This window comes from Nyctibius grandis, chromosome 25 (assembly GCF_013368605.1).
Source record: "Nyctibius grandis isolate bNycGra1 chromosome 25, bNycGra1.pri, whole genome shotgun sequence".
Classification (NCBI taxonomy): Eukaryota; Metazoa; Chordata; class Aves; order Nyctibiiformes; family Nyctibiidae; genus Nyctibius; species Nyctibius grandis.
The window spans coordinates 2,377,409-2,393,003 of NC_090682.1; the positions used below are offsets into that span (position 1 = coordinate 2,377,409).

The following is a 15,595-nucleotide window of genomic DNA, read 5'->3' on the forward strand; positions in this document are numbered from 1 at the left end:
CCATCTCCGTTCCCTACTTGCCATGTGCTCTCCTTTTGGTGACCTATATCCAGCCCATTTCCACCAAATCCAGGCAAACCACAGCAGCCAGATTCAACCCCAAGCACCTGGAAAGACACGCAGAATGAGACCAAGGTGTTATCTTGGGCCAGCTCCTTCATGCAGATGTGAAGGGCTGTGGGGTGCTGGGACGTCCCCAAAGAGGGGACCTGCCTGCTCTCTCCTGGCCCTGACCCTCTCCTGTCATGGCCAGTCGCTGTAATCTGCCCCTTCATGCTGGCAGGAGACATAACAGAGATATTCCCCTCTGCCCACCCAGAGGGACGTGCCACAGAGATAGAAGCACCCTGAACAGAAGCCACAACCCTGGGACTGCTTAAGGGCTTTGGCTGGGTCCTCTCTGGTGACAGAGGCTGGGAAAATCACATCATGTCCTTGAGCTAGAGGAGAACTAAAACAAAACACATGCCTCCCTTCTTGTCTGGAGTGCTCTGAGACACGCCAGTAGCCCCTGGGGCTGCCAGTGAAAGGGGAGCCCTAAGAGCAATATCTCCTCTGGCAGCTTTTCTACTCACTGCGGGCAGGAAAATGAAGGCAGCAGATGATCTGGCTTGTGAACAAAGCTCTGTCTTTGGGTAGGTGATTCCCACCCATTCAGAGAGATGTTCTCCAGGCTGGAGGTAAAGTCCTGCTTGTTTGGTTTAACTCATCCTCTGCTGCTGGAGAAGATCTACCAGATGGAGGGGTTGGAGCAATGACTAACCCTGGCCTGATGACCTCCATGCTGGGGTACCTGGAGCCAAGGTGCTCTCACGGTGCATGTAGGGACCTTTCTGCTCCCTTTCCCATCTGCTCCTCACCGGCATCTCTGCAGGGCAGAGACCCCCTGAGCTCCTTGCAGCTCAACACACACACACCAGTCTGCGGGGTCTTCTGCTGTGTCTTCCCCCAGTGCTGAACACCAAACACCGCCTGAGATGGCGTAAGCGCTGCTGCCCACCCGTTGCGTGTGAAGGCAACAAGAATTTACTGTCTTTAAACATGAAGCCACAAAGAGCAAACAGAGCGGAGGTGGGGACGGGAGGAAGCACAACAGCCACCCCGTCCCACTCAGGAACGTGGCACGGCTTCAGAAATAAGCTTCACTCCCAAAATGTGCCCAGGAACCACGGGCTCAGCCCAGAGCTGCATGCTGCTGCTGTAAGGTGGCACCTCTGGGACCACGTGCCACCCTGGATGCTGCTGTGGTCCCTGGGATAAACTTGTCCTGTCCCACGGCAGTGCCATGGGAAGGAGAAGATCCCTCCTGGCACCTCGAGATGCTCAAGGTTGTGTTTTCCCCTCGCACCTCCACTCCCTGTGCTGCCCCTTTTCTCTTTGTGGTCCAATTGACGTCCCTGGACACACTGCACTTTGGCCAGCAGACAAAAATCCCTGATTCACTGAGCCCAGCGCAGTCAGATGATTAATTTGGGTCACAAGTTCAGCTGCAAGGCACACGACCGAGCAAAGCACGGCATGGGGAAGCGCTGGCACCGAAACGAGCCAGGCTGCAGGCTGTGGGCTCTGTGTCTTAAGCAACAGCCTTGGCTTATATTTCATATATGCACGAATCCTTAAGCTGTGCTTGCAGCTTTTCTTGAGGCTTGAAATCACATCAAAATCAGCTTGTCTATAAGAAGGACTTAATTTTAGCATTAAGCCATCCTGGAGTGCTGGGAAGGAGCATGGGCTGTGAGGACACGCGGGACTTGGGTGCCCAGTGGTAGCTTGGGAGTGTTATAACCAAAATATCCCTCCTTCCTTCTGGGGGCAAAACCAGCTTGTGTGGAAACAGAACTGCTGCAGGGGAAAAGGACCCACCACCACGCCCTGTGCAGCCCATCCTGATGTCGGGGTGCTTATTGCTGTGAATAAATCTATTCCTCAGCCACAGATGGTTACTGAGGACTCTCCATCGCTCTCCTTTTACCTGTCCTGCTCCAAAAAATACCACCCATGATGAGATCTGTCTACCTCCCGATACCATCAGCTGCCCCAGCATCCTCCCTGGTCCCACACACTGTTCTGCTCATCACTTTGGTGGGCATGGGGACATCCCCAAATGGGGAACATTCCCATATAATGTGTCCCGGGGTCTCAGAGGAGGGGATGTTATGGGTGTTAACACTTACCAAGTGCTCCCTTTGGTGGCCCTGGGGACACAGGGAGGCTGAGCTCTTTCTCAGAAGTGGAAATTGCCCCTTTGCCCCTTGGTTGGAGCCACTGAAGGAGGCTGGGGTAGGGTAAAGCTGGTCCCCTGGGGAGCAGAGCACCGGGGTACCCCTGGTCTGGAGGCATGGAAGGTGGGGCCGTCGGGGCGGCGTTTTGCTGGGGTGGCAGCTCTGAAGGCTCACGGAGGGACAGAGCCTGGACCTCAGTGTTAGACTCACCTGGGCTGGGAAAAACCTGCTAACACCATCCTGAAGAAGTCTGAGCGCTGAACCCTCAGCTGCCAACTAGCAGGTCCCCCACCCCGCTGAACCATCCCAAACACCCACGTGGAGCAGAGGACCTTCATTGCACACCCCTGCCCCAACCACAGCCTCCCCCAGCACCCCCCATCTTGCTGGATTTACCCCCCTTCATCCTTCCCCTTCGCTCGGAGCAGAAGGGACCCGGGAGCATCCTTCTTCGGGGTCCCCTTCTTGCTGCAAGAAAACAAATTAAAAGGCGACTCCCCCTCGCCCCAACCCCACCGCGGTGCCGTGTCCCCCCCCTGCCCCGGGGAGGCGGTGGCAGCCCGGGTCTCCCGGCCCCGCTCCGGCTCCGCTCCGGCTCCGCTCCGGCTCCGCCGCTCCCGGCCCCCCGCACCGGAGTGGCTGCGGCGGGGCCAAGCCGCGCCCCGCTCTCCCCCCGCCCCGCTTCTCCCCGTCCCCATCCCACCCTATATAAACCCCCAGGCGCCCCATAAGGCAGGTAGCGGCGGGGCAGGCGGCTCGCACGGCCGCTCCGCTCCCCTCCCAGCGCGTTTCGGGAAGAGGAGGAGGAGGAGGAGGGTGGGAGGAAGGAAGGAAGGAAGGAAGGGGGGGGCCGGGTCCTGCTTTCTCCCTCCCGCCCCCCCCCAAACCCCGATGCCGCCGGCGTGAAACCCCCCGGGACGATGCTGCCGCTGCTGCCTCTGCTGCTGCTGGGCGCCCCGGGGCTGAGCCTGCCCTCGGGGGGGCCCTCGGGGGACACGGAGGTTGTCACCCCCCTGCGCCTGGACCCCGACATCAACGGGCGCCCTTACTTCAGGAGGGGACCCGCCGAACCCCCCCGGGGAGGGCAAGCGGTGGTTTTCCAGCTCTCCGCTTTCGGGGAGGATTTCTACCTCCATCTCACCCCCGACGCCCACTTCATCGCGCCCGCCTTCGCCGCCCAGTACCTGGGGGTCACCCCCGGTGCCACCCGCCCCCTCCCCGGCCTCCGCCACTGCTTTTATTCGGGGGATGTCAACGCCGACCGGGAGTCTTTCGCCGCCCTCAGCCTTTGCGGGGGGCTCCGGGGGGCTTTCGGCTACCGTGGAGCCGAATATATCATCAGCCCGTTGGCGGGGGGAGCGGCCGGCGGTGCCCACCGCCTGCAACGCCGCAGCCCCGGCCGCCCCGTCGGGGCCGGAGCATCCCGCTGCGCCGTGGGCTCCGGGCTCACCCCCGGGGTGCTGCAGGCGTTGGACAAGTACCGGGGACGCGGAGGGGGGAAAGGGGGTCGAGCCAAGCGTTTCGCCTCGGTCCCTCGTTACGTGGAGACCTTGGTGGTGGCCGACGAGTCGATGGTGAAGTTCCACGGCGATGACCTCCAGCACTACCTGCTCACCCTGATGGCCACGGCCGCCCGCCTCTACAAGCACCCCAGCATCCGTAACCCCATCCAGATCTCCGTGGTCAAGTTCCTCCTCATCGGGCAGGATGACAAAGGGCCCAAGGTCACTGGCAACGCCGCCCTCACCCTCCGCAACTTCTGCGCGTGGCAGAAGAAGTGGAACAAGGTCAGCGACAAGCACCCCGAGTACTGGGACACCGCCATCCTCTTCACCAAGCAGGTGGGTGCAGGGGGGATGACCCAGAGGGGCTGTCCCCAATTTCAAGGAGCCCTGCACCGTGGCCTCCTGCCACCCGCGCCCCACCTCTGGTGCACGTTGGGGGAGGTTGCACTTGTGGCCGATTCCCCTTTCCCAAGGGACCCTCCACCCTCAGATGCCAGGGCGGGGGGGAGCAGAGGTGTGTAGCAAGCCTGCTTGAGCCAGCCCTTGCTGTCCTCTGGGCAGGTTTTGGCCAGCAGCCTGGAGAAAGCCCTGCCAGGGGGTGAGCGAGGCCAGGAGGTGTCCAAAGGTTGTCCCCATGGGCAGAAACCTGCTGCTCTATCCCCTCCTTGCTGTCAGGAGCCTCAGCAGTCAGCACCCCGCTGCTCTGGCGCCCAGCAGCCACCACCCCAAAAAGCAGGGTCTGAGCCCAGAAGAGGAGGAGTGTGGCCCCACTCCCCCCTCTCCGGCTGGGAACAGCTCACGGTGCCACCTGCCAAGAAAGAAAACCTCTCCCCGCTCCCTCTGACTCATGGTCCTCCTGAGAACCTGGACCTCTCCTCCGTGCGCTGGCTGCTCCGCGTGGATCCAGTTCAGGGCTGGAAGAAAAGCACCGGAGATAGAGCCAGGGCTTGGGTGAGGGGAGGCCAGAATCTCCCCCACCGCTGCCGTGAGCTGGCTGCATCCCTGCCGTGGGAGAGGGGCTTTGGCTGTGCGGGGTGTGGGATGATTGCTGGGGCATGATGAGTTCTCCATCCTCCCACCTTGATAAACTGGGTGACACTGCTCTCAGAGCCACCCCCCAGATGCTCCTCCTCTTCCCCGTGGTCGTGTCTCAGCGGTGACATCGGTGCGGTGCCTGGCTGCGGGGTGTTACAGCCTGCACCCCCTGATTGCTAACAGGAAGGGAGAAGGAGAAGACCAGCTTGAAGGGGACTGTCACATTTTACCAACATGTGTTTTCTCCTTCCCCCATCCCTGCCCAGATGTTTTTGGATTAGGGACAGGTCAGGAACTCCCCTCAACTGCAGCCAGACCGTTCCCAAAACGTCTTTCCAGGTCAAGCACTCATGGGTGGGAAGGATGTAGCATCCAGCTCGGTTCAGCTGCCCCTAGCCTGGGGTCAGTGGCCTGGAACAGGAACGATGCTGTGCAGGACGTGTGAGATCTCGTACCTCCCTGTCCCCCGTGCCCTGGGCAGGGGCTGTGTCCTCCGACCGGCTGTAGATCCTGCCAGGGCAGAGGCAGGGCTGAACCCCAGCCTGCTGGGGCGGCTGCAAAGAGGAGGAAGCCTGCTGACACCCCTGACGGGGACGAGCCAGCTCCATCTCTGGTGGAAACCCAGTGAGGTCACCGGAGCCACACGTGGGATGGATTCGGTCCCAGCGATTCGAAAGCTGCGCATCACGGCCGGGCTGCATTTTTTACACATTGCTAAACCATCCCTTCCTGAAATCCCAAAGCGAAGGCACACAGTGGAGGAGACATCTGCCTTCCTTGAGTGCCTCCATCTGTGGTCCCCTGACACCCCGGAGCTTATCTCCCTGCCAAAAAGCTGTTACATAAGCCCCCCGACTTAAATTTCACCTCAAGCCCTGTTGATAGGCAGTTTCCAGTTGTGTCAACGAGGTGCTGATGAGTGGGGGCTGTCCTCTCCCACTCTGCTTTGCTCCCTCCGGACATCAGTCGTGCTGGATTGCAGATTTGCCTTCAGAGAGCTCGGTCCTGCTCAGGCGGTGCGTGCAGATCTGCCAGCAACCACAGCCATGGGACCTTCACTCCTTCCTACCTGAGCTGGTGCTTGTTGGAGGGTCCTGCAGAGCATCCAGCCTTCAGCTGCACTCCTGCCCCTTGGAAATAGCGTCACACACCACGGCAAAGGGCTCGGCCAAGCTTCCCACCCATCCTGAACCTTGATGTCCCACCAGCAAAGGTTGGCTGAACATCTGTGGCCTGCTGTAAAACCGAAGGGACGTCGCACTGAGGAACATCTGGCTGTAGCCTGGTGTGCAGCAGATGTGAAACCCACACTCCATAGCTCAGTGCTCAGCTTTTTGGGGTTGCTTTGGACACACACGGTTGGGAGAGTGCGTATGACCTGGCCTCTGAGTAGGCGAATCAATGCGATAGCCATGAAGATCCTCCCAAACTGGCCTGCAGAACACCTTGAGAAGTTCACAAGGGGGTGAAGAAGCACCCACAGGTGAAGGTCAGGCTGGCAGGAGAGCCCTGATGGTGCACCAAGCAGGTTGCTTGCAACCCCTCAGCATGGTGCGAGGGGCACCGGGTGTCGTCCCTTTGTTTGGGGTGGCAGCGAGTGACATGGGTGATGGTGAGCCCACTGTGCGAAGGCAGGGCTGGCCCTTTGCATGCTTCTTTCCCACCTTAAACCTCTTGCATTTCTCTCTCCTCCCCTCCGAGGCTCCATCCTTGCGCCGCCGCTCGCATTGCCTCCTCTCCTGAGCAGGCTGGACCCCCAGCAAAGCTGCAGGAGGTGTTTTGGGAGGTGAGGACCCCTCATTAGAGCTCAGGGGTGCTGCCCAGTAGCAGGCTGTGGCTGGGGGGATTAAGGAAAACCCCGTTAGGAGCCTCTCGTTCGTGTCTCCCCGCAGCCGAGGTTCAGAGGAAGAAGTGGGTCAGTGTGTCAGTGCAGGTGTTGGGCCAGGAGCCAAAAGCTCGCCGCGCCAGCGAGGAAATGGCAACTCTTCAAAGAGCCACGAGCGGCCGCGTCTTCCCTGTGATGCTGTGTCATCCCCCCGCCCTGCACCCCACCTTCGCCCCCAAACCCCCAGCGCTGGGACTGCCACACGGGAGAGCACGGGCAGGGGGGTTTGGGGCAGGCTGCAGCCCTGGGTTAGCTCAGCGGGGCGATGGCACTGGCTCTGGGTGGCATTTTGGGACAGGGGACCCTGCACCCAGGCTTGCCAGCGCCATTCTGTCACCCCACACTCACCGGCAGTGGCCATGCCAGCGGGGATGCGGGGTTGCCACCAGCTTGTCCCCGCCAGCACGGATGCACAGTGGGATCAGGGATGTGGCAGGGTCCCAGTGACAAGGAGAACTGCTGCAGAGCAGAGAGATGAACCTGGTTGTGTGATGGGGTTTTCCACCAGCCGCGTTTCTCCACCTCACCTCTCCAGAGATCACGGTCTCGTCTGTGCCTCCAGACTTCGTAGCCACAGCTCTCCTGTTAAAGCCATCTCAGCCCTGGCCGGGGCTCTCTGAAGTCATCAGGACCGTTATTTACCCAGGGCTGAACCTGCAGCTTGGAAACCTCGCTGGAAATGTTGGCAGAGCCGCTCGTGCGAGGTTTCGAGCAACCCAGGCGCTTTGGCCGGGCGAGCGCCGAGCATGAATCACGCTTATTTATAGCATGGGAGCGCCCGGCGAGTCCCTTACGTTTTCTTTTCATGTGGAAAGCTGCGCCCTGATCCCTGCACCATCTGCCCTGCAGCTACCAGCCCAGCTGGGACAGCACCGAGGGATGGGGACGATGCTCCAGCCCTCCCAAGCCACCGAGAGACCCCAGCAGGGGAAGGGGGGACCGGAGGACAAAGCTGTTGTGAGGCTGTGGTGCCTCTTCAAACAGACGTTTTATTTGCGTGGGCACCTTTGGATCCTGAAGAAGGGCAGATCCACCTACAATGGGACCTTTCCCATCCTCTGTCCCAGCTGCATCTACGTGGGGTCCAGCAGTCCTTGTGTCGGGGCTGGTTCCTCCTTCGATCAGCTGGGCTTGGCTGCTCCTCAAGGGATGGCTGCAAAGTGTCTTGGAGAGACGGGAGCACTTCCCTTAGCCTTGGGAACCTCTGGAGCCAGGCCAGGGGCTTCTTGTTCCTAGGAAGAAGTTAGGAAATGAGGTTCAGAAATGGCTCAGCTATGAGCCCAAGGCCAGGTGTCTTCCTGTCCACCCACCCAGGTCCGGTCCTTGAGCTGGCACTGAAGAACGGAACCAGGCTGACTCCTCTGTGCCAAAACCGGCTCCACCCTGGCTGGAGATGTTCACGTGGGAAAGGTTGTCACCGGAGGCACGGAAGGATGCTACGCACAAAAAGCGTCCCCAGCGCCAGGGCTAAATGCAAACACATCGTTGCAGCCTGGTCTGGGTCAGGGTGAGGTTTCCTGCCTCTGCAGCCTGGTGTGGTCCCCATCCCTTTGGGCTGTGTCCCCCCAGCAGCCTGGGATCAGCTCCCCGGGGGGTACCAGGGATGGGGAACCGTGATGCCCGCGTTGGCCCTGGCACTAACCCCTTGCCTCTGTGCCTCGCAGGACCTGTGCGGTGCCACCACCTGCGACACGCTGGGGATGGCAGACGTGGGCACCATGTGTGACCCCAAGCGCAGCTGCTCCGTCATCGAGGACGACGGGCTGCCGTCGGCTTTCACCACCGCCCACGAGCTGGGTAAGGCTCCCCGCTCTCCTCTTCCTCTCGGGAGGAATGCCAGGAGCTGGCGAGGTTCAAAATAACCCCGGGTTCAGCCTCCGGAAAATCAGACAATAACCGGCATGTGGTGAGGAGGAAACTCCACCTCGGGGTGTAAGACCCTCCCAAGCCAGGTTGGAAAGAGCTGCCTTTGCAATCCTTGCAAGGGTCTGCCTCGCTCCGTGCCTCAGTTTCCCCCATGGTGAGAAGCTGTGGGGGCCCTAGTCTGTGTCCCAAGTGGGATTATTCATGCTGCCCCTCTTATCCCCCTCCCCAGGCCACGTCTTCAACATGCCCCATGACAATGTGAAAGCCTGTGAGGAGGTCTTTGGTCGGCTGAAGACCAACCACATGATGTCCCCCACCCTCATCCAGATTGACCGCGCCAACCCCTGGTCAGCCTGCAGCGCTGCCATCATCACCGACTTCCTCGACAGCGGCCACGGTGAGCCCTCCTGCGCCCCTCGCCCTCTTACCTGTGTCCCTGCCCCGTAGGAGCAGGATCCATCCCTGGGTCTGGTGTCCAGGAGAGGCTGATGGGCTGTAGAGCAACTCTTCTCCCTCCTCTGCAAACAAACTTAGAAGGAAAGGGGGAGTTTGGCAGCGTTTCTGTATCAGCTGGGCTTCCTCAGTGCTGGGGTGTCCCCAGCAGTGACATCTGCCCTGAGGCTGCTGGCTCTACCCAGTGTCACCAAGGGATGGAGCCACTTGGATCTGGGATGCAGCTGACCTCGAGGGCATCCCTGGGGTAGCACCCCGTCCCGCTGGCAGCGTGTGGCTTGGATAGCTTTGGCCAAACTACCAGCAGCCATCCCTCACCTCCTCACAGCGATGCTCTCTCTCCCCATGCTGGTCCCTAAACCCCCCCATGGACCCAATAGACCCTACAACCTCCCCAAAGGACCCAATAGACCCTACAACCTCCCCAAAGGATCCAATAGACCCTACAACCCCTCCAAGGACCCAATAGACCCTACAACCCCCCCAAGGACCCAACAGACCCTACAACCCCCCCAAGGACCCAACAGACCCTACAACCCCCCCAAGGACCCAACAGACCCTACAACCCCCCCAAGGACCCAACAGACCCTACAACCCCCCCAAGGACCCAACAGACCCTACAACCCCCCCAAGGACCCAACAGACCCTACAACCCCCCCAAGGACCCAATAGACCCTACAACCCCCCCAAGGACCCAATAGACCCCTCCATCCCCACTCCCACAGGAGACTGCTTGCTGGACCAGCCTGCCAAACCCATCCCGCTGCCCGAAGACCTGCCGGGGACGAGCTACAGCCTGAACCAGCAGTGCGAGCTGGCCTTCGGCGTGGGCTCCAAGCCCTGCCCCTACATGCAGTACTGTGCCAAGCTGTGGTGCACGGGCAAAGCGCGTGGGCAGATCGTCTGCCAGACCCGGCACTTCCCCTGGGCGGACGGCACCGGCTGCGGCGAAGGGCGCTTCTGCCTCAAGGGTGCCTGCGTTGAGAGGCATAACATCAGTAAGTACAGGGTGAGTACCTGCGCCGTGAGCCCCAAAAAACATCCTGCCCTGAGTTTTTGCGTGGGTGCTGGCTGAGCAAGCCCCCATCCCCTCATGCTGGGGACACTGATGTGAGAACATCAGTTTTCACATCAGAAAGATGTGCTGTAGGCTTTGCTGTCTACAAGTACCTGAAAGGAGGTTGTAGCGAGGTGGGGGTCAGTCTCTTCTCCCAGGTAACAAGTGATAGGATGAGAGGAAACAGCCTCAAGTTGCACCAGAGGAGGTTTAGATTGGAGATCAGGAACAATTTCTTCACTGAAAGGGTTGTCAAGCGCTGGAACAGGCTGCCCAGGGCAGTGGTGGAGTCCCCATCCCTGGAGGGATTTAAAAGCCGTGTAGATGTGGTGCTGAGGGACATGGTTAGTGGTGGTCTTGGCAGTGCTGGGTTAATGGTTGGACTCGATGTTCTTAAAGGTTCTTTCCAATCAAAACAATTCTTTGATTCTATGAAAAGAGATGGAGATCCCTTGGATATTGCATATTTCTCAAGGAGGGATGCTGTGGCTGTGCTCCATCCAGCCCCAGGCCAGGTTTGGGGGCAGCTGGCAGAGGTTTTGCTTGCAAAGGGATGGCTCCGAGTCCGGATGGAGCCGTCGGTGAAGGGGATGCAGCATCTCATCCCATCGCATCCCCGCAGGTGGACGGTGGCTGGGCCAAGTGGGCGCCCTACGGGCAGTGCTCACGGACGTGTGGCGGTGGGGTGCAGCTGGCCAAGCGGGAGTGCACCGACCCGGTGCCCGCCAACGGGGGCTCCTACTGCGAGGGCGTCCGCGTCAAGTACCGCTCCTGCAACCTGGAGCCCTGCTCTGCTGCAGGTAAGGGGCTGGAGCTCAGCTTGCTCCATAAGCTGGAGCTTATGGACCTGTAACAACTCCATAAAACCAGTGCCGGAGGTCCAGGCTGGTCCCCAATCCCATGAACATCCCTGTTTCTTCCAGTGCCGGGGAAGAGCTTCCGCGAGGAGCAATGTGAGGCTTTCAACGGCTACAGCCACAGCACCAACCGCCTCACCGCCTCCGTCTCCTGGGTCCCCAAGTACTCTGGTGTCTCGCCCCGGGATAAATGCAAGCTCATCTGTCGGGCTAACGGCACCGGCTACTTCTACGTGCTGGCACCCAAGGTTGGTGAGAGACTCCCGGGATCATCATCTGGGCTGTAGGATGACTCCAGCGTGCCTGGAAATTAATGCATTTTCCTTGTCTGGTGGGCAGCTGGCGTTAGATGAGGTTGCAGAGGAGGCGAATCCACCAGGCTGGTATGGATCAGCCTGTACGTGCACCATTATTTACTTCAGGGCTGGAGTTGGTCCGTGGAGGGTCTTCATCTGGGTTTGTGAAGGTGCCTCTGGGACAGGCCCATAGTCCTGAAATAGATGATGATAATTATGGCAATGGGGGAGTGATGTGCGTGCTGGACAGGGCGGGGTGGTGTTAGCTGTCTGCCCAATTCAGCCTGTCCCCTTTGCACAGATGCAACAGAAAGGGCAGAGAATCATGCAGATGGAGAAGAAAACAGAGATAGTCCCATACAGCTCTTCTGAGACCCTAAAAATCCCTAATGCAGAGCAGAGCACAAGCAAAAGGTGGCACGGTACCTGCTAGCATCTCCTCAGGACCTGTTGGATGGACTCGGGTTGAATGGCTGCAGCTGGGGGGGTTTGTGGGGTGGCACAGGGAAATGCAGCAGCTTGTTTTGCTCACTCTCGTGCAGGTTGTGGACGGCACCCCTTGCTCCCCAGACTCCACCTCGGTCTGCGTCCAGGGCAAATGCATCAAAGCTGGCTGCGACGGGAAGCTGGGCTCCAAGAAGAAGTTCGACAAATGCAGCGTGTGTGGAGGAGACAACAAGAGCTGCAAGAAGGTCTCGGGCTTGTTCACGAAACCCATGTGAGTGTTATGTGACCACGTGTGCTTCACCCTCTCCAGCTTTGCTTTTTTGGGGTGGATGCAGGAAGGTGGTGGGGATGGTGACGGGCTAAGTCCATCCTGAGCAAACTCTCTTGCTACTAGTGTACATCGCTGCCTGGAGACCTGGGCTAGCTCTTAAGGAGAAGCAGGACACGTTTAACGTGCTGTCGGCTTCTGCTGATGGAGTTACGTCCAGTAGATCTGTACTGTTGAGCCAGGGGAGCTGATGCATCTTCTCATATCTGGGTGACCTCAGCCTAGATGAAACTCAGCGTAGGGAGGCGATTAAAAATGATCTTCATGAGAAGGAAGACATATCTGTAGTGGTGGGAAGAACTCAGGGCTGTAGCTGCAGAGCTTTGGGCTGAGGCCATGTTGTAGCAGGATGTCCCCTTGCCTGATGGCTTGCCCTGCTCTTCTCTTCCAGGCACGGTTACAACTTCGTGGTGGTCATCCCCGCGGGCGCCTCCAACATCGACATCAGGCAGCGGGGCTACAAAGGGCTGATCAGCGACGACAACTACCTGGCGCTAAAGAACGGGCAGGGCAAGTACCTGCTGAATGGCCACTTCATCGTCTCAGCCGTGGAGAGGGACCTGATGGTGAAGGGCAGCGTCCTGCGGTACAGCGGCACCGGCACTGCCGTCGAGAGCCTCCAAGCCTTCAAGCCCATCCAGGAACCCTTGACTTTGGAGGTGCTCTCCGTGGGGAAGATGACCCCTCCTCGGGTACGCTACTCCTTCTACCTCCCCAAGGAGAGCAAGGAGGACAAGTCCTCCTACAAGAAGGAGGGCAAGACCCCACCGGACCTCAACAACAGCGTCCTCAGCCTGTCCAACCGCTTGGATGGTGGGAGACCGAGCTACAAGCGTCCCTCCTACAAGTGGGCGGCGGGCGGCTGGGAGGCTTGCTCCGTCACCTGCGGCGATGGGTTGCAGAAGCGGTCGGTGGCTTGTCGTGACTCCTACGGCCAACCGGCCGCCGAGTGTGACGCGGCACAGCGGCCGGCCGACGTCCGGCTGTGCGGGGAGCCCTGCCCGGCGTGGGAAGCTGGACCTTGGTCTCCTTGCTCCAAGAGCTGCGGTCGGGGTTTCAAGAGACGGGCGCTGAAGTGCTCGGTCCCAACCGGGCGCCTGCTGCCCCGGGAGAGTTGCAATTTTCGGAGGAAGCCGCAGGAGCTGGATTTTTGCACCTTGAGGCCGTGCTGAGCGGGTCAAGGGGTGTCTCCGAGGAAGGTGTCCCTCTGGCTGGATGCGGCCGAGCAGCAGCCAGGGATTGGGAGAGGGGGAGATGTCCACAGCACATATCAAACAGGGGAAAAAAAAAAGAAAACATGGGTGAAAAAAGGGACCTGGGTGTGGGGACAGAGCACGTGTACCCCACGCACCTGGGCGAGAGGGATTTTACTGACCAGGTTGCTCGGAGACAGAGTGGGAACGAACATCTACCTCGAAGCTGCCGAACGACGCGGAAACCCACCGGCGGAGGGGACACGGATGGAAACAAGGGGGATCGCTGCCTGGGATGGATCTGAGGACAGGCAAGGGGGATGCCCCTAAATTGCACAGTTGAAGCCTCCCCCGTCTTCCCAGGGCCAAGCCTACCTCCCCCCTCCCCGGACTCCCCCAACACTCGTGCTAAATGGGACCAAAAGGATTTACCGACGCAACGATGGCAAATTATACTGATGAGGTGCTGGGCCTGGTGCCTCCAGGGCTTGCTGGAGATGACTTTGCAGCCTGGGCAGTCCGGAGAGCCCCAGCAGCATCCCCGGGCCAGGCTGGAAGGTGGTGGCTTTATTTTCGTTTTCTCCTCACGTTTATGACCTGACCAGTGTAGATTTTATGGTGCTTAACTCTGTATTTTTTTAACCTCCCTCCTCCCGATGGATGTAACCCTTGCGTAGCAGGGACGGCGTTATTCCCAGCGGGCTCTCTCACCTGGCTGAGGTTTTCCTATGGTGCTTTGGGATGGGGCTGTGCGATGTCCAGCGTGTAGCTGGATGCCCCTTCACGCCCTGGTCCAGGGCGGGTTGTAAACCACCCGCCTGAAGTGTTTCAGGACTAAAAGGGATCACTACGGACCTGAGATTTGAGCTGTCACTCCAAAAAAGCAACAAGCAACTGTACTGTAGTACCACGGTGCAGGGTCAGACGCAGCCCCACGGGTTACCAGTACTTGACTCCGCTCTGGAAATGGTGCTCGCTGCTTAATGGGACCAGTACGCCATGCCCAGACATCCCACCACCCTCTGCCCTCCAACCTTTGGGTCAGGTTGGGTTCTTTTCCCTCTGCATTAAGCCCCCCTGAGATACCCTGAGCTGAACTCTAGCAGAGCTGGTGGAGCTGGGGTGACATCCCCAGCGTCGTTTCTGAGCTGCAGGAGCTGAAGATAAATTTGAGTCTTGGGTTTTCCTGGGGGAAAGGGGCTCAGTGGGGTTCAGTTTCTTGCTGCTGCAGAGCATCTACAACCAGCTTCCCCCTCCAGGGTTCTGTGCAAGGGTTTATTCGGTACCTCTGACGGTTACGTAGCACCGTGCCCATTGTGGTCAGAGGCTGTCTTACCTCACCTACTTCCCAACGACCCTTTAACACATCATTTAGGTCTCTTGCTCAAATCCCACCAGCAGAGACCATCTCACAGTTTGCTTTTCCACTGATGAAGGTGCCTCTTAATCAATTAGCTGGGGCCACGAGCAAGCCAGAGACCCTGGGTCAAGCTATGGTGTTATTGGGATCAGCAGGAGGGGACTGTAGGGATGATCATGGGTAGGCAGAAGATGCTGTCTCAGCAGCTAGAGGCTTGGAGCCTACCTTGCTTGCTTGGTCCTATGCAGGTATAGCGTGGAAACTCCTTGTGCCTTTTGGTCTGCTCCAAAAGGTCTCCAGCTGCGGGCAAGATGAGAAAGATCACAAGAAACAGGACAGTGGTAGCACAAGGGTTTCCTCGCTAGACCTTTCCATCAGCTTAGCAAACTCCTCATGACCACGTTTGTGGACCCACCCTCCCTGGATTTATGCAACGCCTTTGTGAACACAACAACATTTTGGGTCTCCACGCTGCTCGACAGAGCCAGAGGCAGATGTTGTGGTTGCTCTGCACCGCAGGGGACGGGATTTAATGTTCTAGGAAACCCCTTCTAGAGCTCCATTCCCATCCATTTTCGGAGGGTTTTCCCGTGTAGCTGAGCCCGCCGGGCTTTTATCTGGGGACAGAGCTCCGAGGAGCTGCCCTTTTGTGTCTTGCCATCCAACAGATGGTTTCCAAGCCACCAAGAAATCATCACCCTCGTTCACGGCAGGGGGGGAAGGACGGGGCGGGAGGGATTTCTGGTGTTGCGGTTCTTTTGCTGAGCGTGCAGCAAAAGGACGGAGATGCCGATCGTACTGGCTGCTTTGTGTATACCATGTATACTAAACATCGATCTCTGCTGTTTGTGCGTCGATAGCAAACCTGAAATAAAACCATATTTAAAGTCACACCCGGTTCCCCTGGGGCACACAGTCGTGCCCATGTCATTTAGTTGGTGGCTGCAGAGTATTTCTTGTCTTATTGAGATCCCAGCCTCTTTGGAGGCTCAAGAAAAAAACACCTTGTCCATATGCAGACAAACCCTCAGCCCCTTTTCCCATCACCTGTGGATGGTCCAGGATGAAGCACCATCAGCTTTACAGAAGAT

The 15,595-nt window shown here is 58.9% G+C and overlaps 1 protein-coding gene across 1 annotated transcript; it reads left to right on the forward strand.

Moving 5' to 3' along the window:
• The first annotated feature begins 3,115 nt into the window (after nucleotides 1–3,115).
• Nucleotides 3,116–15,368, forward strand: ADAMTS15 (ADAM metallopeptidase with thrombospondin type 1 motif 15). The gene is made up of 8 exons (XM_068418381.1): nucleotides 3,116–4,063; nucleotides 8,312–8,444; nucleotides 8,743–8,910; nucleotides 9,692–9,975; nucleotides 10,646–10,823; nucleotides 10,947–11,128; nucleotides 11,719–11,894; nucleotides 12,343–15,368. The coding sequence occupies exons 1-8, from the start codon at nucleotides 3,143–3,145 to the stop codon at nucleotides 13,121–13,123; spliced, it is 2,823 nt and encodes a 940-aa protein (XP_068274482.1). The 5' UTR covers nucleotides 3,116–3,142; the 3' UTR covers nucleotides 13,124–15,368.
• Nucleotides 15,369–15,595: the final 227 nt, after the last annotated feature.